General features: G+C 44.9%; 3 protein-coding genes across 9 annotated transcripts in view; 1 reads left to right on the forward strand and 2 right to left on the reverse strand.

Moving 5' to 3' along the window:
* The window catches only part of IL17RE (interleukin 17 receptor E), a 16,654-nt gene extending 14,229 nt beyond the window's left edge, over positions 1 to 2,425 (reverse strand). The window contains exon 1 of one of the 2 annotated variants that reach the window (XM_055557039.1): positions 2,292 to 2,425. The gene's annotated coding sequence lies outside the window, so the exon portion shown is untranslated. The remainder of the gene's footprint in view (positions 1 to 2,291) is intronic. The other variant, XM_055557038.1, reaches the window with a different exon arrangement.
* On the reverse strand, positions 2,365 to 5,269 carry JAGN1 (jagunal homolog 1). Its single transcript, XM_055557051.1, has 2 exons — positions 5,052 to 5,269; positions 2,365 to 3,313 (listed from the first exon to the last, which is right to left on the reverse strand). Exons 1-2 carry the CDS (start codon positions 5,138 to 5,140, stop codon positions 2,851 to 2,853), a joined length of 552 nt encoding a protein of 183 aa, XP_055413026.1. The 5' UTR covers positions 5,141 to 5,269; the 3' UTR covers positions 2,365 to 2,850.
* On the forward strand, positions 4,642 to 19,048 carry CIDEC (cell death inducing DFFA like effector c). 6 transcript variants are annotated; one of them, XM_055557044.1, is made up of 9 exons: positions 4,642 to 6,108; positions 6,801 to 6,842; positions 7,653 to 7,763; positions 9,397 to 9,416; positions 11,186 to 11,263; positions 12,145 to 12,298; positions 14,897 to 15,055; positions 15,140 to 15,324; positions 18,484 to 19,048. In XM_055557044.1, exons 5-9 carry the CDS (start codon positions 11,211 to 11,213, stop codon positions 18,644 to 18,646), a joined length of 714 nt encoding a protein of 237 aa, XP_055413019.1. In that variant the 5' UTR covers positions 4,642 to 6,108; positions 6,801 to 6,842; positions 7,653 to 7,763; positions 9,397 to 9,416; positions 11,186 to 11,210; the 3' UTR covers positions 18,647 to 19,048. The 6 variants fall into 6 exon arrangements, with proteins under 6 accessions (XP_055413019.1, XP_055413023.1, XP_055413024.1 ...); XM_055557048.1 differs by lacking the exon at positions 12,145 to 12,298 and having other exon boundaries at positions 4,645 to 6,108; XM_055557049.1 differs by lacking the exons at positions 4,642 to 6,108; positions 6,801 to 6,842; positions 7,653 to 7,763; positions 9,397 to 9,416; positions 12,145 to 12,298 and adding an exon at positions 9,464 to 9,781.
* The last annotated feature ends 607 nt before the right edge of the window (positions 19,049 to 19,655 follow it).

Genomic DNA, 19,655 nt, shown 5'->3' on the forward strand with positions numbered 1-19,655 from the left:
CATGAGAGGGAAGCACCAACACTGCTCATCACTGGAAGGGATTTTGATATTTTATTAAGCTAAGCACATACTATGGCTTACACAGTTTTCCCAATGACTCGGCAGTGAAGAATCCGCCTGTGATGCAGGAGACACAAGAGACCTAAGTTCGATCCTTGGGTCAGGATAAGCCCCTGGAGGGGGACAGGGCAACCTACTCCAGTACTGTTGCCTGGAGAATCCCATGGACAGAAGGAGCCTGACAGGCTACAGTCCATGGGGTCAGAGTCGGACACGACTCAGCGACTAAGCATGAGCGCCAATTTACGTACATTACTGAACCCACACAACCACCGTGTGTGGTACATACTATGATCCCCCATATGTTAGATCAAACAAACGAGGCTCAAATCAAGGCAAAAGGAAGCAAAATGTCTGGCTAGATTTGAGTCAGTGTACTATCAGAAACTGTTTCTCCACTATACCACAGTGCCTTTCCCACAGACTAGATACTCACTAAGGGTACTTCCAATGCCTACATCCTCTAGCTCTGTAAGATCAGGGATTAATAACCATTCCTCACATTTATATAGTGTTACAGAGAGTTCTTTAAGCACTTTCACAAGACTTTATTTGATCTTTAAAACATTCTTGTGAATTAGGCAGGGCTGATCTTGGTATGTGAACCTTCTGCCTTTTGATCCAAATACAGTCCTCTTCCCACTAAATCAAGATCCTTTTCAAAGGGAATCTTGTTTACTTCAGGGAGTACTACAACCATGAGGCAAGGGGGAAAAAGTGATTGGAGAAGCCCAAAAAGTTAGAATCCCAACAACCCAACAAGCAGAAAACTAAAATTAACCAAATGGTTTGTTTTTTTTTTTTTTTGGTTGTTGACACTAATTTTCATGAGTCTTGAGAAGTGTTCCAAGACTGTAAAGTACCATTCTAATAATCAAATCAATTTTATACTTTTAAAAAATAAATTATTTATATCCCGGTTCTTTGAAAATTAGCAGTCATTGCCTGTGCACATAACTCCATTACCCACTCATTTACGTTTGCACCTCTCTGCTCTCCAAATCCTACCCATGCATCAGTCTAGTTCTTTGTTACGACTTTAGTCTACAGTAGGACAAATTATTTCACTCAATAAATTCAGAAAGCACACTATACATTAGCTACTAGGGGTGAGAAAAAATGTTAGTAGTTCTGTCAATAGAAAAGATAAAATTAAAGTGACATGTGAATTCAAAGAAAGAACCCTTACTCCTTGAACTGAAGTAACCAGAAGGCTCCAGAATTACCATATAAACTAGGTCTTGAAAGAGAAGTAACTAGTAAAGAGTAGAAAAGGAAAACTTTTGTTTTTTGAAAGGAAAATTTTGAAGGAAATTGGGAAAACATGGAACTGATACGGGGATTCATGAGAGGTTCTCCTGACTGAGACAGACAGTGTGCGAGGGTATCAGGAGATAAACCAGGAGTGATGCACTGGGACCACACTTTGGACATGTCTGAAAGGGATTAAGGAATTTTGGTTGTTCAGAAAACAAGGGCACATAGTAAGGGACTTGATGATTCGGAGCTGTGCTCTTGGTATACTCATCAGCACACAAGGAGGCAGAAAGAGAAATGGATATGAGGTGGAAGGCAAAGAGTTAAGTTCAGGACACACAGAGTTTGTCAAGATAATCAGGACATCTAAAACTTAGGTACACAGAAGTACTGCCAGTACCTAATAGAGATTGAGTACATAGAATGTTTATAGAACAGAATGACTCTGGAGGGCAGGGATCCACAGTTAGAATCTGGGCGTCATCCAGACATGACAAAGTCAAGCAGGTAAGAGCAAAGGGACACTCATCCTTCAAGCAATAAACATTTACAATGTGTCAGACTTTAGGAGGTTTAGTTCACAGACCTCTTTACCACATCCCTTTTACACTTATCTGCTCCACACCATTACATACTGTGTTCACTGGATGTTTCACAAGGATGTTATGCTTCATGGAGATTGCAAATTCCCTATATGTAGGATACTTTAAAATTCATTTGGAAACCATAAAACAGTATTACACACGAAACACACTGTTAACACTGAATGATAACCATGAATATCCAGTCAAAAGACAAGCCCATAACCCAAGCTGCATAAATGAGAATGAACCATTTTATAGGTGGAGGTTAACCTTATGGTGCATGGTAGCTCCTGCCCATCAGTTGCAGGGTTTCAACTATGACTTAGGTTCCCTGTGCCCAGTTCACTTCCCTGCGGCCACTGCCAGGTTTCTCAGGGAGCCTCTACTTACCTCCGAGAGCTTAAGGCCATCACACAACACACTTTTCACATTCTATCAAATCCCCAACACAAGGCACAGGGGGGACTAGGCAGTTGTAACTTTATTGAGGTTCTTTTTAATTAAAAGGTCTCACAGTAGAGACCAACACCTGCAGGGGGAGCAGCCTCCCAGATGTTTCCTGCTCCAGGACCCACTGATTGAAGGAGAATTTGACTGATTTCCCATCTCCTTCAGTTTTGATGGGAAGGGGTGATGGATGGAAGTGGAGAGAATGACCAAGAAGACGTCAGGATGAAAAACTCAGAAGGACCTCAACTTCAACAAGCCGAAGTTTGTTTCACAGCTGTTGATCACCCAGTTCCACCAACCAGGAATAAATTAAACAGTTCCACCACCAGCTAATGGCAACAGAAGGGGCTCTGCAGAACTCAGGCTTAGTTTGCACTAGTTGCCAACATTGCAGCCGCCAAAATCACCAAAGGAGATTTTAGAGCAGCGCCTTTACCCTCTCAGTTCACTGGGTGGGAGGCCCAGGCGTCACCTCACACAGCAGTCCATCAAGCAGGCTTCATTTACGCTTCTTCTCCTGTGTGCTCGTGAACCAAGAGTCTAGGAGCTTCTTGCTGTAGTATAACTGCCAGGCGTGCACTTGGACCGCCAGCACCAACACCAGATACATGACGGAGACGGCAGAAAAACCAAAGAGGAAGCGGTAGGCCTTGCCATGGCGGTAGAGCTGCTGTGCAGCAGGGAACATCTCCATGCTGCCATAAATGAGGGGAGCAATGGAGAAGAGCCCCATGCTGATCATGGAGAGCACCAGGTAGCTAATGTTGTTGCGGGGGAAGGAGAGGAGGCCCAGGAGGGAGGGTACAATGCTTAGCAAATAGGGGTACTCCCATTGATAGGGCATGGCTACTTGATCATGAGACAAGAGCCTCAGGTGTCCCACGCTCATCTTGGCAACCAGCAGCAGCCATATGACCAGATGCACGTAGATCAGCTTCTTGATTTCATACTTGAGGGTCACACTGTGGGGCAGAGAAGAGGGAGAAGTATCTTTCATTCAGAGTTTTCTGACACCAGCTGTATGTCAAGCAATTGTACTGGACACAGGGATACAGATATAAATAAGGTATAGTTCCTGCCTGGAGGCTGGGAACAAAGCAGAGGAAGAAAAAGTAATTACAAACGAACTGGAAAAACTCTTGTAAATCTATGTTGCAAAATATATGGGATCACAGGAAGGAGTAATCAACTCCAACTGAAATGAGTTGACTGAGAAGGCTATCTAGACAAGGGTGATATCTGAGCTAGGCTCTGAGAGGTAGGTGGAGATAGACATTCTGAGCGGAGGTAATAGCATGCAGGCAAAAAGGCATAAACATTTGTGTTCCAGGAGAGCAAACAGCTGGGTGTGGAAGGACTACACTGTGGCAGGGAGGGGAGTAGCGGGATATGAAGTTGCAAAGACTCTGACTCAGTCATTTTAAAGACAGAAGAGTAACTCAGGGCTGTGTTCAGAAAGAAAACTCTGGGGAATTTCCTGGCGATCCAGTGGTTAGAACTCTGTGCTTTCAGTGCCAAGGACCCAGGTTCAACCCCTGGTCAGGGAACTAAGATCCTGCAATCTGCATTGCACGGCCATTAAAAAAAGAGAACCCTGACCGTAGCATATGAGTAGAGCCTATGGAATGAGGTACTGGCAGCAAAGAAACCAACTCAGGCTGTCCATACTTCTTCAGTAAAAGTAAGCATTTTTCTTCTAAAGTAAGCAAATTTTCTCTTATTCTTTGAATTTTCTTAGGTCCTAAATATATCCCCTTCACATCTCCAGAGGGCAGAGTTTCTGCTCTAGACAGGCATGAAAATGCTAGCTTGGGTTGTGAGGTTCCCTTGAACAAGGGTCTAAGCACAAGAATAAAGTGAGGTTCCAAAGGGCTTGTCATTCTTTAAAACTCTGGAAAAAAAGATGTGGAAAAGATTCTGAGAAACTTCAGTGGATTTAAGGAGCGAAAACCTCTAAATTAAAAAATATATATATCATATAATAGAAAGTGCAGAAAGGTGTGTGTGTGTGTGTGGTGGGAGGGGGATCAGTCACCCATAGACTTCAAGCTCCATGAAGGCAGGGACCAGATTTGTTGTTTGTCAATAAATTTTTACTGAAGGTATAACATGAATATGAAGACCAGGGCTGCTTTCGCTATTATATCCTCAGTGCCTAACACAATGCATGATTGGGTAGAAGGTAAATAAATATTTGTTGAACGAATAAACGAACGCAGAACTATCCCTTACATGATGGGGGGGGGGGGGCGGGGCGGGGTGTTCCATAAAATTCGTTTGAAGCAAAGTCTCGACGTTAGGGTCCACACCCCAAAACGACCCAAAATTTAACAGCTACCGCGTACTGGGCAGACTTCTGTGCTAGATTTTATGTTACATTCTCACGAGATTATTGGCTCACCAATTCTTCAAGACCAAAAAGGCAGATTAAACTGAGGCTCAATTAGGAGTTAGGTTCCCGAGGTCGGAGAGCCGGGCCAACATAACCACGCCCCAGGGCCCGGACTCCCTCAAGGTACAGAGGGATCAAGGGGTGGAACTCACAGGAGTGACGGGGCTTCCCGGCATTGGGGGCGGGCCCTGGACCGTGCCAGGTGGAGGGGACCTGGGAGGTGCTCGAGGGCGGGCTCAGGAGCAAAACCCTGAGACCAGGCCGGCGTTGCGTCTCTGGCCCTGCGGGCTTCTCGCCTCACTTCATACCTCATCTGGTAGTGCATGGCGACGCGCTCCCGATGCTGAAAGTCGCTGCCGTCAGTGCCGGCCGCTCGCGGGCCTGCCCGAGACGCCATCTTCCCCGCCCAGACTCCTGGAGCCCCTCAAGCCGACGAACTGCCGCGACTACTACTCGGAACTGCCTGCCGACCCTGTTCGTAGAGCTTCAGCTCAGCCAACCCAACAGTCTAGCGCTTCTTTGAAGACAACTTCCGGCCTCTCTGTCTCTGGAGGACCAACTCTGTGGTCACGTCCCTGCGCAGGCGTACGCGAGCGTTTCCAGTCTCGGCTCAGCCCTGGGAGTCTCTCCCCATCCTTTAGAGTGTTCAAAAATTTAACTCCTAGTGTTTGGGGGTTTTGCCAAGGGCTGAAGCTGATTCTCCAGTCTCTCGAGCACTTTCACTTCCTTAAGCTCGAATTCAAGTTTCAGACGTCTCTGTCTCCACTTCTCAGATGGGGAAACTGACGCGTGGAAGGGATCTGTGACTTTCTCAAACGCATGCATCTTCCACATTGTTTCGAAGTATCTCCCCACAGATTAATCTCTGCAAGAAGAAATGGTAACTTTACAGTAGAGAAACCTGGTAGGCACCCCGTTAACTAAATACTTGCCCACGAGTGAGACAGATTCCTTATGCCTCCTGATACAACTGAGGACCAGCATCACTTATGTGTTGATAGTGAAAGTCGCTCAGTCGAGTCGACTCTTTGCCACCCCATGGACTATACAGTCCATGGAATTCTCCAGGCCAGAATACTGCAGTTGGTAGCCTTTCTCTTCTCCAGAGGATCTTCCCAATCCAGGGATCAAACCCAGGTCTCCCGCATCGCGAGCGGATTCTTTACCAGCTGAGCCACAAAGGAAGCCCAAGAATACTGCATCCTATCACTTCTCCAGCGGATCTTCCCAACTCAGGAATCGAACAGGGGTCTCCTGCATTGCAGGTGGATTCTTTATCAACTGAGCTATCAGGAAAGCTGATAGCTTATTTGATATTTCTGCCCAAAATAATTGGCCAGAATCTAATCATGAAGAGACGGACAGGTAAGTTCAAATTGAGGGACATTCTACAAAGTAACTGGAGTATACTTTTTAAAAATGTCAAGGCCATGAAAGAAATTAGGTAGAGGCAGAAAGCAGAGCAGTGGTAGCCAAGGACTTGGGGGAGGGAGGGAGGCGAAGGAATGGGGACTTGCTTCATGGGTACAGACATGAGAAAGATGAAAACAGTTCTGGAGGTGAATGTGGTGATGGTTGCACAACTGTGTAAATAACTTCATGCCACTTAACTATACACTTAAAAATTGTTAATTTTATGTACATTTTACCACAAGAAAAAATACATAAAATAAGAATTTCAAAATTACATTTACTGAAAAAAACTGAAGCATCTTTTCATATGTTGAGTCATTGGCATTTCATTTCCCTGAACAGTGTTCATATTCTTTGTCCATTTTTTCTACTGCATTGTTGGTCTTGTTGATTTATATAGATAGCAGAGAGAGAGTCTCTAATATTAGTTGCCATATATTTTTCCTGTGTATTGTATGTCTTTTGACTTTATTCATGGTGTTACAAGTTTAAGATGCAGAATAGTTTTTTTTTGTTTTTTGTTTTTTTTTCAGAATAGTTTTTTAATATGGTTAAATATATAATCTTTTTTCCTTTTTTTGCTTCTCAATTTTGAGTCGTAACTAGAGTCCTCCAAGGTGATCAAATAATTTTATGCGTTTCAGCATTGGAGAACCATGCTCAGAAATCTGCCTGTGCAACTAGAGGTGAGCTCTAAAGAGATAGATATGAACTGAGTCATCAACCCATGTGTTTGGCAAAGGATAAAACTCAAGAAATACTTTCTGAGTAATAAATTCCAAATAATCCAAAACCATCCTCTTCTAAGCACCGTGAAGACTCCTCAGGGTCACTCAGTAATTCTTCACTGCCCCCGCCCCACCCCTCTGGCTTTAGCTTGTGCTTATCTCTGTCTTTTCTGTGTGTGCTTTCCACGATTTTCCAGACTGCCTCTGAGTCATCCATTGGCTTATCATGAGACACTAAGCACATGCTGGATGTTCAATAAATATTTGAGGCATGAATGTTCTAGGGAGGGGCCCTAACGGTTTCCCCAGAACGTCTTCCCTGAAGTATCAGTACTTTTCTTCTGCTCTTAGTCTGCTTCAAGTTTAGTGATTTGTGTTCCTGTCCTCTCACCCTGCCCATTCCCTTCTCAAATCCTTTGCACTGATGTTTCCTTTGCTTGAATGCCCCCACCCACCCCAGCACTTCAAAAGACTGGCTTCCAGTCCCAGGAACACAATAGACTGAATGTTTGTGACCCCCTGCTCCACACCCATTTGTATGTTGAAACCTAATCCCCAATGTGATGGTATTTGGAGGTAGGATTTTGGGGAGGTGGGATTGTCCTTTAGTTGCTAAATCGTGTCCAGCTCTTTTGTGACCACATGGACTGTAGTCCACCAGGCTCTCTGGAATCTGGCAGGCAGATTCTTCACCACTAGCCAACAGGAAAGCCTCAGGAGGTGGGATTAGTGTCCTTATGAAAGAGATTCCCTTGCTTCTTCTACCAGGTGAGGACACCGAGAGAAGACAGTGTCTGGGAACCAGGAAGAGGGTCCTCACCAGACACCGAACTACCAACACTTTGATCTTGGACTTGTCAGCCTCCAGAACTACGAGAAGTAAACTTCTGGTGTTTATAAGTCACCAATTTATGGTTTTCTGAATAGCAGCCCAAACAGACCAAGACACTTCAGATCTTCAAAAGAGTGACTTCTCACCAGTCATCATTTAGCTGAAAGCTCACCTCTGAGTCTTTCCTGAGTCCATAAGCCAATCTAGCTCTCCAGCCAGTTGCTGTCACATCACTTTGTGTTGTTTTCTTCCGAGAACATCATTCTCTGAAACCATCTTGATTATCTGCATATTTGTTCATGGTCTGAGTGCCTCCTTCTTCCAGGAATATCAGCTCCTTTAAGTATGTGACAAGGTTGTCTTGTTTCCTGCTGTATTCTCAGCCCCAAGGAGGGGTAGTATACAGTAAATGCCTAATAAGTATTTGCTGAGTGAATGAATAATGGTTGTCTGCAAGCTTCTCTAGGGAAGGATTTAGATGTAAGTAATAAGATGATGATGATGATAGCTATTTTTTGAGCCTGAAGGGTGCACTAAGCTTTGAATCAAGTACTTTTCATGATTATTCTTCATGACCACCCAAGGGGCAGGAGCTATTTTTAATCCCTATTGGTCAGATCTAACTGAAGCTTAGATGAGTTATATCACACAGCTAGTGCTGGCTGCTGGTTTTCAAAATGGGGTCCCTAAGTAGCCACAGCTTCAGCATCACCTTGAACCTTGGAACATCACCATGTAATCAGAAATATACATTCTTAGGCCCCACCCCAGACATACTGAGTCAGAAACTGCGATGAAGCCCAGCAATCTGATTTTTAACAAACCTTCCATGTGATTCTGACTCACTAGTGTGAAAAATCTATCATTAAAAGAAAGACGAGGTTGAACCCCTTTTTTTAAAACAGCTTTATTGAGAGAGAATTCATATACTATACACACTTAGGTGAGTACAATCCATTGGTTTTTATTATATTTGCAGGGCTGTGTAACCTCCAAATAGACTTGGTGCAATCACCAAAATAGACTGGGATTAGATTAATAAATTAAAACATTTTTTGTGTCCCCTAAGAGAAACCCCATACCCACTAACAATCCCCATTCCCTCTCCATTCCCCAGCCACAGCTCTAAACAACCACTGATTAATTTTTTGTCCTTATGATTTTGCCTATTCTGGACATTTCATACAAATGAGATGATACAAACATATATTAGTATGTGATCTTTTGTGACTGGCTTCTTCCACTTTGCACGTGTTCGATGTTCATCGATGTACTGTAGCAGCGTATATCCTTTTGATTGACAAATAATATTCCATTTATGGAAACACATTTCTTATGAACACTTTTTAAGGCAAACATATGGGTTGTTTCTACATTTTGCCTGTTATGAATAACACTATGAACATTCGTGTATAAGTTTTTGTGTGGATATAGATTTTCATTTCCCTTGGAACTTCAAATATAACTCCAAATATTATGTATACGTAGAATTGCTGGGTCACGGATCTTATTCTTAAGCACTACACATTTCAGCTGGTGTTAATTATTATTATTAAATCCTCTGCTATTATTAAATAATTACGTTATCAGTAACACCAATATTTGTTTATATCTATTAAGTATCTCTGTTGCAAAGCCCTTCACTTGTATTAATACAAATCCTTACCTTAACCCTTTAAGACAGGATCCCTGTTGAACAGGTGAGAGGCTGGGGCTCCGGGAGGTTAAGGCAACTTGTCTACACTCAAACAGCTGACACAAGTAGAGCGGGGATCACAATTCAGATTGGCCTGTTTCCTGTGCCCTCTGTGCCCAATGCCATGTTCTGGGCCATACCCTGCCCCAAAGCTTTCAAAACACGCCTATACCCTTCCTTTCTGGCTTTTTCTGGAAGTGAGGCTGGCCTACCATCCCAAGGGTAAGAGCCGCACACTCAGTGCCCATGCTCTCTTCCAGCTAGGGCTGAAGGCCAGGGGAGGGGCTGCCCTCAGAGCTGGAAATAAAGTAGAGGGAGGGTTGGGCTGAGCAGGGCAGGACTGGAAGGTTAGGAGGCTGTGAGCTGGAGGTAAGGAGTTTTATATTCTGGGTTTTTTTGTTTGGGTTTGGTTTTGGCTCCTAGAGAACAGGTGAGGTGGGGCTTGGCAGTTTTGTGATTGGGGGTGAGGAGTGAGGCTGGAGCAAGCTGAAGGGCAAAGTGCTAAGTCAGGGCAGAGGGCTTTCACAGTCAGGCTGGAGACCCCCACATTGTCAAAAGGAAAGACTAGGGAGGGGCCTGTGCTCCATATACTCCTTGAGCCCCTTGCTCTGCACCAGGCCCGGTCTGCGCTGGGGTGGGAACAGGAGAACATTTCAGGGTGAGGCACCCAGGGAGAGGTTGGAGGGAGTGTGGCAGAAGCGGACACTAAGGCCCACCTGGTTGGGAAGAAGGAAGTAGCAGGATGGAGGGGAAATTCTGTGAGCAATCACAGAATGCAGTGAAACTCAGTCTTCAAGGCTGCAAAGGTTTAGCCCTGGGCTGGAGGGAGGCACTGCTGGTGGAGGAACTGGCTTCAGGAAGGCCTGGGTCGGGCAGGCTCAGGAGAGAAGGGCTGGCAGGTCAGCCCAGGGCTATCGGCTAGAGCTGTGCTGCCCAGGATGGCTGCCAGCAGCCCGCAGCCCTGGTGGTTGTGTGTATCTAAACCAGTTAACATTCAATAAGATTAAAAATCCAGCTTCTCAGTCATACTAGCCACACTTCAAGTGCTCAATAGCCATGTTAGGGTAGCAGCTCCAGTATTAGAACGGATATAGAACCCACCATGGTAGAAAGTCCCTTTGGCCAGTGGGAAGCCTCAGGAGGGGTTTGGATTGCTCAAGGACCCACTGGAAAGAGCAGGCTTAGTCTGCCGGGTGCCTGCCTGGGAGGTCTCTGGACGACAGGTGAGGGAAGGTCCCCAGCACTGTGAGGTGGTGTGACTAGCCTCCTGCCAGCGTAAAGTGGACTCTGTCCCCAAGGACGGAAACTAGCTGAGCAGGGCCTCTTCACTTCGACTTGGGATCCCTGATCAGTGTGACTGGAACCAGGGGTCAGAGAAATATGGAGTGGGTGGTGCCGGGGAGGGAGGCATGGCTGCTGAGGGGGGCTGAGCCTGCGCACTGAGGGGGTCTCCAACTTGGTCATGGTGGTCTACTGGGGTTGGACAGGAGAAGGGCTGGGGGAGGTGTGTATGAGCTGCGAGGGGAAACCAGAGTGGAGGCCTGATGGATGGAGGTGGGGTTGCACTGTTTCAAAAAACAAGAGAGGACTTCCCTGGCATCCATTGTTTAAGACTCCCAACTTCCACTGCAGAGTGGGTGGGGTTCGATTCCTAATCAGGGAACTAAGATCCCACATGCCCAGTGGGGTAGCCAAAATAACATTAAAAAAAAAAGAAAAGAGAGAGAGAAGCTGCTCATCCCTCACAATGGGCTATCTCTGCTTGCTTTCCAGGCCCAACACTATCCAGCTGACAAGGATGGAATACGCCATGAAGTCCCTCAGCCTTCTCTACCCTAAGTCCCTCTCCAGGTGAGGAAAGCCAGCTGGGGAAGAGAAGGGGAGCTAACATGCTCTGTAGGGCAGACGTTCTGCAACCTCGATGGCCATGTAAGTCACCTTGGCATCTTGTTCAAATTCAGATGCTGATTCAGGAGGTCTGGAGTAGGATCCTTCCACAATTCCCCAGGAGATATTAAGGCTGCTGCCTTCTCCCAATCCTCATATCACACCCTAAGTAGAAACAGGGAGACACTGCTTGAGATTTTGATTCTTAAGCTCACTTAAAATTCACCACAACTTTGAGAAGCGGGGATTATTTTGCCCGATTAATAGGCAGGGAAACTGAGGCACAGGGTGGGCGCTCTCTTGGAGCAAATGTGTAGTGAAGCCAAGATTTGAACTTGGGTCTGCCTGACTTCAAAACCTAGGTTCCCTGCAGTCCTTTGGTTCTCCATTGTGTATCTGAGTTCAAAACTCTTATACTGACCTCAGTTTTGCCATTTCATCTCACATTACAGATGATAAGAAGGAGGCAGAGAGAGGAAAGTGGTAATTGGGCAGAGGTTGGGCCATCTTCTGTCACTGGCTACTTGTCATGGTCTGAGACCCAGCAGCATCAATGTCACTTGGGAACTCATTACATATGTAACATCACAGACCTCACCCAGACCTACTGAATCAGAGCCTGCATTTTAACAAGATCCCCAGGGGACATATGTGTCCACTAAAGTTTAAGATGCACTGATCCAGCAGGCTTTTAAGGAAGACTATGCAGAGCAGACTGGGTGGATGGTAGGGGAAGAGGAGCATCCTAAGCTGAGCCTAGAGAACTGGGGAGTGAGTTACCCTGTGGTGGGGTGAGAGCTGGAAGGCAGCGGACAGCTCATGCTGATGCTCCACATGGCTCCCAGGTACATGGCAGTGAGCACTTCGGTGGTGACCCAGCAGCAGCTGTCGGAGCCCAGTGCAGAGGCCCCCAGGGCCCGGCCCTGCAGAGTAACCACTGCTGACCGGAGTGTGAGGAAGGGCATCATGGCGCACAGTCTTGATGACCTCCATGTCAAGGTAGGGACGGGCCTGCCTTCGCACAGCTCACCATGGGGACCTTGGTTGAGAGCTGGCCCTGACAGCTGCCTCTGGCCTTGGTATCATGAGGTAGGACTTCAGTAGGGATGGAGTTCATAAGAAAAATATGCTCTGAAAAATACCTCTGGCCTATTGTTAGTATCAGATGATAATGTACTACCATCAGATGATAATGTACTCCTGTCACCAGACAGACAAGACTCCAGACAGGCACCACCAGCCTATTGAAGTTGCCATCAGAAAGGAAATCTTGGACTTCCCTGGTGGTCCAGTGGTTAAGACTGTGTTTCCAATGCAGGGGGCCTGGGTTCAATCCCTGGAGGGGGAAAGATCCCACATGCCCCTTGGTGTGGAGAAAAAGAACTTTTTTAAATTGAAAAAAAAACAAAAACAAAAAAACTATTGATCAGTAAGGTTCCAGAGAGGAAACCAAGGACACATAATACTTGTGGGTTGGAGTAACAGTGGCAAGAATGACACCCTTCCCCATTTCCATGCTCCCCCTCCACTTGGTTGGGAGTAACTTGTCCTAGTCATTCTTTCTTTAAAAAAAAAAAATTATTTATTTATTCACTTTTGGCTATGCTGGGTTGTTGTTGCTGCGCAGGGGTTTCTCTAATTGAGGCAAGCAGGAGTTACTCACTAGCTGTGATGTGCAGGCTTCTCATTGTCATGGCTTCTCTTGTTGCACAGCATGGACTCTAGGGTGCCTGGGCTTCAGCAGCTGCGGCACATGGGCTCAGTATTTGCAGTTTCCGGGCTCAAGAGCTGAGACTTGATAGTTGTGGTGCATGGGCTTAGTTGTCCCACAGCATGTGGGATCTTCCCGGACCAAGGATCGAACTTGTGCCTCCTGCACTGGCAGGCGGATTCTTTACCACTGAGTCACCAGGGAAGCCCCTAATTGTTCCTTCTTATAGAGACACCTTTTCTTCTTAAAGTCACATTAGGGTTAGGGCCCGCTCTAATGCCTCACTTTAATGTAATTACTTCTGTAAAGACTCTATCTCCAGTTATAGTCACATTCTGAGGTACTGGGATTAGGACTTCAATATATGAAATTCACAGGGATACCATTTAGCCCATAATACATACAAATCAAGTGAATATAACTGAAGGTCCAGAAATAAATCCATGTATCTGTGGTCAATTGATTTTTGACAGAATGCCAAGGTTATTCCATGGAGAAAGGGTAGTCAATGGGCTATGCAAATGCCAAAGAACTGAGTTGGATCCCTCCCTCATATTATGTATAAAATTAATTCAAAGTGGATCAAACACCTAAATGCAGAGCTAAAACTATAAAATCCTTAGAAGAAAACATAGGAATAAGAGTACATAACCTTGGTTTCTTAGATATGGCACCAAACCTCAATGCAACCAAAGAGAAAAAGTTGGACTTAATCAATATTAAGAACTTTTGTGCATCAAAGGACACTAACAAAAAAATGAAAAGATAATCCACAGAATGGGTGAAAATATTTGCAAATCACGTATCTGATAAGGGTCTAGTATTAAGAATATATAAAGAACTCTTAAAAGAGGATCTACTTGAAAATGGGCAAAAAATCAGAATAGATGTTTTTCCAAAGAAGATGTACAAATGGCTAATAACACATGAAAAGATGCTCAACATCCTTAGTCATTAGGAAAATGCAAATAAAAAACACTTCATAACATTAGAATGGCTAAAATGAAGACAGACAATACCAAGTGTTGATAGGGATGTGGAGAAGTTGCTAGTGGGAATATTAGATCATGCAACTGCTTTGAAAAACACGTTGGTAGTTCTCTAAGAAGAGTAAACATAGAGTTATTACATGACCCAGAAATTCCAATGCTAGGTATATATCCAGGAAACTTGAGAAGATATGTCACACAAAAATGTGTACATGAAGGTGCAAAGCACCATTATTTATGATACTCACAAAGTAGAAACAACCTCTATGTTCATCAACTGAAGAATGGATTAAAAATGTAGCATATTTATTTAGTGGAATATTATTCAGCCATAAAAAGTAAATGATCATGCTGAAACACAGATTAACTTTGAAAACTTGCTAAGTGAAAGAAGCCATTTATGTGAAATGTCCAGAACAGACAGATCCATAGAGACAGAAAGAAGAGGAGAGGCTGCCAAGGGTGAGGAAATGATGAGTAACAGTTAATGGGTACTAGGTTTCTCTTTGAGTAAAAATGGGATTGAAAATGTTTTGAAATTAGATAGTGGTGATAGCTGCAGAATTTTGTGAATACAGAAAAACCACTGGATTGTGTACTTTTCAAAGAGTGAGTTTTATGACATGTGAATTATATCTCAATTAAAAGTTATATATGTGACTCCCATTATATTTTTATTGGACACCACTATTCTAGAATATTAGCCATGAAGTCAGATAAGGAATACCATGACATAGGTTCTTTGGATGGTGACCCCACAGCCAGAGCCCTGGGTTTCAGTCCCATCCAATAAAACCCGGCCCACTCATTCTGTCCCTGACAGCTGGTTTGGGTCTTCCCCAAACCGGCTCTGTGGCTACATAGGATGGCAAGAGCATCACTTACCTTATTCTCCAGGTCCGGGATACCCTGATGCTGGCGTACAAGCCTTTCTTCCTGGTGCTGGAGGAAGATGGCACAGCTGTAGAGACAGAAGAGTATTTCCAATCCCTGGCAGATGACACTGTATTCATGGTCCTCCACAAGGGGCAGAAATGGCAGCCCCCATCAGAACAGGTGATATCCCACCTGCGTGGGAGAATATTGGGAGCTTAGGAGAAATCCTTGAGGGATGCCAACCACATGCTTGTCTTGATGCAGAGCACTAGGTACCAGCTCGCCCTCTCCGACAAGCCTGCCAAGATCGATGTGGCCCGAGTAACTTTCGACCTATACAAGGTGAACCCACAGGACTTCATTGGCTGCCTGAACGTGAAGGCAACTCTCTATGGCACATACTCCCTCTCCTATGATCTGCACTGCTCCGGGGCCAAGCGCATCATGAAGTGAGTGAACTGGCATTAGCTGGGGCTGGGGTGGGTACACAGCAATGGGAGCGGCCCTAGCTTCTCCCATGCACCCTCAGCCTTCTGGGAGCCTGGGGCTGGTGTCGATGCTGACAAACCATGACAGTCAGCATTTGTCTAGGACTTCATGGCTGCGGTCACGTTTTAGTTTATAGCAGTGTATACCAAAGGGATTCATACACTCCTGCTGGTGGAATCTGGATACATTTAGCTTTCCTCATCACCTTCCACTATAACAACTAATTATTTTTCAGCTAAAGTAGTAACTTTTCCTAAGAAATCTTCTAATCAACTTTTAAAAAGTGAATGTGTCAATAATCTTACTGAACCCAATTAAGGAGAGAACCAGCAAGAAGTTACAATCAGTTCAAAATCCCACCCATGTATAGATTCATTAAGAATGCTGAGCTAAATTTATAAATACAAACCTGGATTTAGCCATGGGTGTGGAAGGGATGAACTAACTGTCCTTCCATAGATCAGAATTAATCTGCCGTTTATAGGTAATAGTCATTTATATTTCTAATAAACTTCAAAAAAATCTTATTTACTTTTGAAAGTCTAATCGAGTATTGAAGGAAGCATGGGACTATGTTATTAAAGTACAGTTATGGTGGTGGTTCCCAAATTCAGTTGCTCCAAAGTGGTGCTCTAGAGAACTCTTACCCCATTAAGCAAATGTAGCCAACTAGTTCAAAACCACAAAGCTGGCCTCTTGCCAGTTAGTTGTGACAGATGCCACTTCTCCCCAGTTGCTTCATTTAGTGTTTACTGAGCAGTCTCTAAGTGCCTGACCCTATGCTGTGAGCTAGAGACACAGGGATAAACAAGATGTCAGAGCAAGCTCCCAGAGGGCAAGAATTTTTGTAGCCTCCAGTTCCTTGGCGAATGCTGTATCAGCTGGTAACACAGCAATAATTCAAATAATGGGAGAAGCAATGAAGATACATATGAATCATCATTCACAGTGGGCTGCTGAGAAATCCTATTCTGGGTCTCCAGAGTTCTGCCAGAAGGTATGAGGCTAGAGCATACCAGACCTTCTTGGCTTTCCGAGTTTCTTCTCTGCATTTCCAGTCTCCACATGAGGGACCTGAGGCTGTGGTCTGCCTGCCAGAGACGACACTCAGCGGCAGGCTCAGGCCTGGTTCTGTGGCAAGAAGTTCCATTTTCCTCCTGTCCCGTATCATCTTCCCTCTTGATCTGGGCTTGTTGCCAACAGACTGCAGGTTGCAAAATCTAGAGCAAGAAGTTTCAGTCTTTAAACTCGGTCCATCTAGGGGAAGTGGGACTCTGACCTAAACACAGTAGGCGTATTGGTACCGAAAAATAAGAACGATAGCAAGCTGGAATCTCTGGAATGGTTTAGGGGTGTCAGCAGGTGTTTTTTTCTTTAATGGTGGTAAAATATACATACCATAAAGTTTAGCATTTTAACCACTTTTTTTTAAAGTATAAAATTCAGTAACATTAAGTCAGTTCAGTTCAGTTCAGTCGCTCAGTCGTGTCCGACTCTCTGTGACCCCATGAATCACAGCACGCCAGGCCTCCCTGTCCATCACTAACTCCCGGAGTTCACCCAGACTCACGTCCATCGAGTCAGTGATGCCATCCAGCCATCTCATCCTCTGTCGTCCCCTTCTTCTCCTGCCCTCAATCCCTCCCAGCATCAGAGTCTTTTCCAATGAGTCAACTCTTTGCATGAGGTGGCCAAAGTACTGGAGTTTCAGCTTTAGCATCATTCCTTCCAAAGAAATCCCAGGGCTGATCTCCTTCAGAATGGACTGGTTGGATCTCCTTGCAGTCCAAGGGACTCTGTCAAGAGTCTTCTGTAACACCAAAGTTCAAAAGCATCAATTCTTCGGCACTCAGCCTTCTTCACAGTCCAACTCTGACATCCATACATGACCACAGGAAAAACCATAGCCTTGACTAGACGAACCTTTGTTGGCAAAGTGATGTCTCTGCTTTCATAATATTGTGCAATGGTCACTTGTACATACATTTCCAGAACTTTTCATCATCCCAAACTACAACTCTGTATCCATTAAATACTAACTCTCTACGTCCACCCTGCCCAGCCATACTTAGCTCTGTTCTCCTGTCTCTGTTAATTTTCTTATTCTAGGTAACTTATGTAAGTGGGATCATACAATACTTGCCCTTTGGTGTTTGGCTTATTTCACTTAGCGTCATGTTTTCAAAGTCCATATTGTAGCATGTGTCAGAATTTCATTCCTATCTATGTCCAGACAGCTAGTTTGAAGCCTCAGATCTCTAATCTGAGAAATAGGTATTCTTCTCAGGTACAGCCTTTAAATTTCTGAAGGATTTTCAGGTACAGATGTTCATGGTTTGAACTTTCCGTCCCACTCCACCTCAATCATAAGTTCATTTATTGAATGAAGGTTAACAGAAGACAGATTTTAATATCAGCCAGGAAGAATGCATTTTCCTTTTGTTTTCTTCTCCCCGCTAGGACTAGACACCCGTATAACCCTCTTTCAAACAGATTTGGATAAGAATTTAGTTAGTCAAGCATTCAGCCACCTAGTCTTGACCCCATGTCTCCCGTTCTTCTACACATCAGGCCCTGTATTAAATAATTTATATTATTTCAACCTCCTTAGCCCTGTGTGCGATCAAAGTGGTGTGACACAGATGAGGGTGCTGCAGCTCAGAGCTATAGCAGTTTGCCAAGCTTGTCACAGCTAATGAGACTGGATGAGAACTCAAGCCTGTGTGACTAGAGTTCCGCTGTCAGTGCACTACAGCACCAGGCAGGGAGATCTTCACATTCAGCACTCTGAAAACTACCTAGATTGCAAACGTCTTGGTAACACTTCCCTCTAGAACAGAGGTGGTGAATGGGCAGAGTCATGTGACGCAGATCCATCTGGCTGATCCAAAGTTATCAACAGTATTAGAAAGACTAAAGGAGCTTGAATTTTGCAGGAGAATACACAGACATCTCAGTTAAGGCAGACCCTGTCCCATCTGCTGAGGGAAGGCAACATCTGTTCCATTTGCACCTCACTCTACAGTTTATGAAACGCAGCCTGGGGGAACAGGCATTTAGAAGAGGCAGGAAGGGGTTTTCTTGGTGTTTTGACCCTAATGCCTTCGCATTCCACCCAGGGAAGCTCTCCGCTGGGCCCTCTTCAGCATGCGGGCCACAGGCCACATGCTGCTCGGCACCTCCTGTTACCTGCAGCAGCTCCTGGATGCCACAGAGCAGGGACAGCCCCCCAAGAGCAAAGCCGCATCCCTCATCCCAACCAGTCTGAAGATGCTGCAGTGAAAGCCCAGCCAAGGACCAGACTGGGGAGCCTGTGCTCAGCCGGTAGCACCCACAAGCCTGGCAGCTAGAGAGCTTCTTACCGTCCCAGATCTCCCTCAGCTCTGCGGGACCATGAATGATGAAGTGGGGGGAAGGGCCTGAAACCTGGGTTGGGCCAGCCGAAAGAGAACGGAGGGCTCTTGGCCTGGCCTGGCTCCTTCCTGCCCCAGGTAGCTTAGCGGACTGAGACTAGTCACTAGCAGGCAATGGCAGGAAGGCTGCCCCTCAGCAAGCTGTCTTCACGTGCTACACTTTCATTACACTGCCTGCCTCCCGGCCTCCCATCCCAAATGCTCCTGAGTGAACCATCAACCCACTGCTGTAAGATATTAGAGAGGTCACAATAAACTATATATGCTGATACTTTTTCTGTGCTTCTGTTCTTTGCAAGGTCAGAGTAGGGTTCTGTCTGGAAAGGTCTAAGGGAAGAGAGAACTCTGTTGTCAAACCATTCTCCATAATGTGGGGTTATAGGAAACAGCAATTTTTCCACAAAAAAAACAAAAACAAAATTGCAGTTAATTCTGAAACTAGTGCTAGACTTAAGTAGACTGTGTAAGCAAGATGGTAAGTGACAGTTTTCAAACAAATTTGCCTACCAGAGGGCTTTGATTGGGAACAACCAAAGACCTAGAATTGCCAAAGCAATAAAAGAATAAAGCTGGAGGCATAACCCTCCCAGACTTCAGAAAATGCTACAAAGCTACAGTAATCAAAACAGCACAGCACTGGCACAAAAACAGACACAGGGATCAATGGAACAGAATAAAGAGCCCAGAAATAAACCTGCACACCTACAGTCAATTAATCCTTAACAAAGGAAGTCAGAATATACAATGGAGAAAAGACAGTGTCTTCATTAAGTGGTGCTAGGAAAACTAGACAGCTCCATGTAAAAGAACAAAATACGAGCATTCTCTAATACTATACCCAAAAGTCAACTCAAAATGGATTAAAGACCTAAATATAA

The sequence above is a fragment of the Bubalus kerabau genome, chromosome 20, assembly GCF_029407905.1.
Source record: "Bubalus kerabau isolate K-KA32 ecotype Philippines breed swamp buffalo chromosome 20, PCC_UOA_SB_1v2, whole genome shotgun sequence".
In the NCBI taxonomy this organism is placed as follows: domain Eukaryota; kingdom Metazoa; phylum Chordata; class Mammalia; order Artiodactyla; family Bovidae; genus Bubalus; species Bubalus kerabau.

Bases quoted from the DNA above. Each gene is read 5' to 3' on its own strand.
- JAGN1 (XM_055557051.1), bottom strand. From the start codon at position 5,140: ATGGCGTCTCGGGCAGGCCCGCGAGCGGCCGGCACTGACGGCAGCGAC. The intron at 3,314-5,051 runs GTATGAAGTGAG...TCTGCCCCACAG, and splicing joins GCCATGCACTACCAGATGAG to TGTGACCCTCAAGTATGAAA.
- CIDEC (XM_055557043.1), top strand. The intron at 12,389-14,896 runs GTAGGACTTCAG...CTTATTCTCCAG, and splicing joins TCTGGCCTTGGTATCATGAG to GTCCGGGATACCCTGATGCT. The intron at 15,325-18,483 runs GTGAGTGAACTG...CATTCCACCCAG, and splicing joins GGGGCCAAGCGCATCATGAA to GGAAGCTCTCCGCTGGGCCC.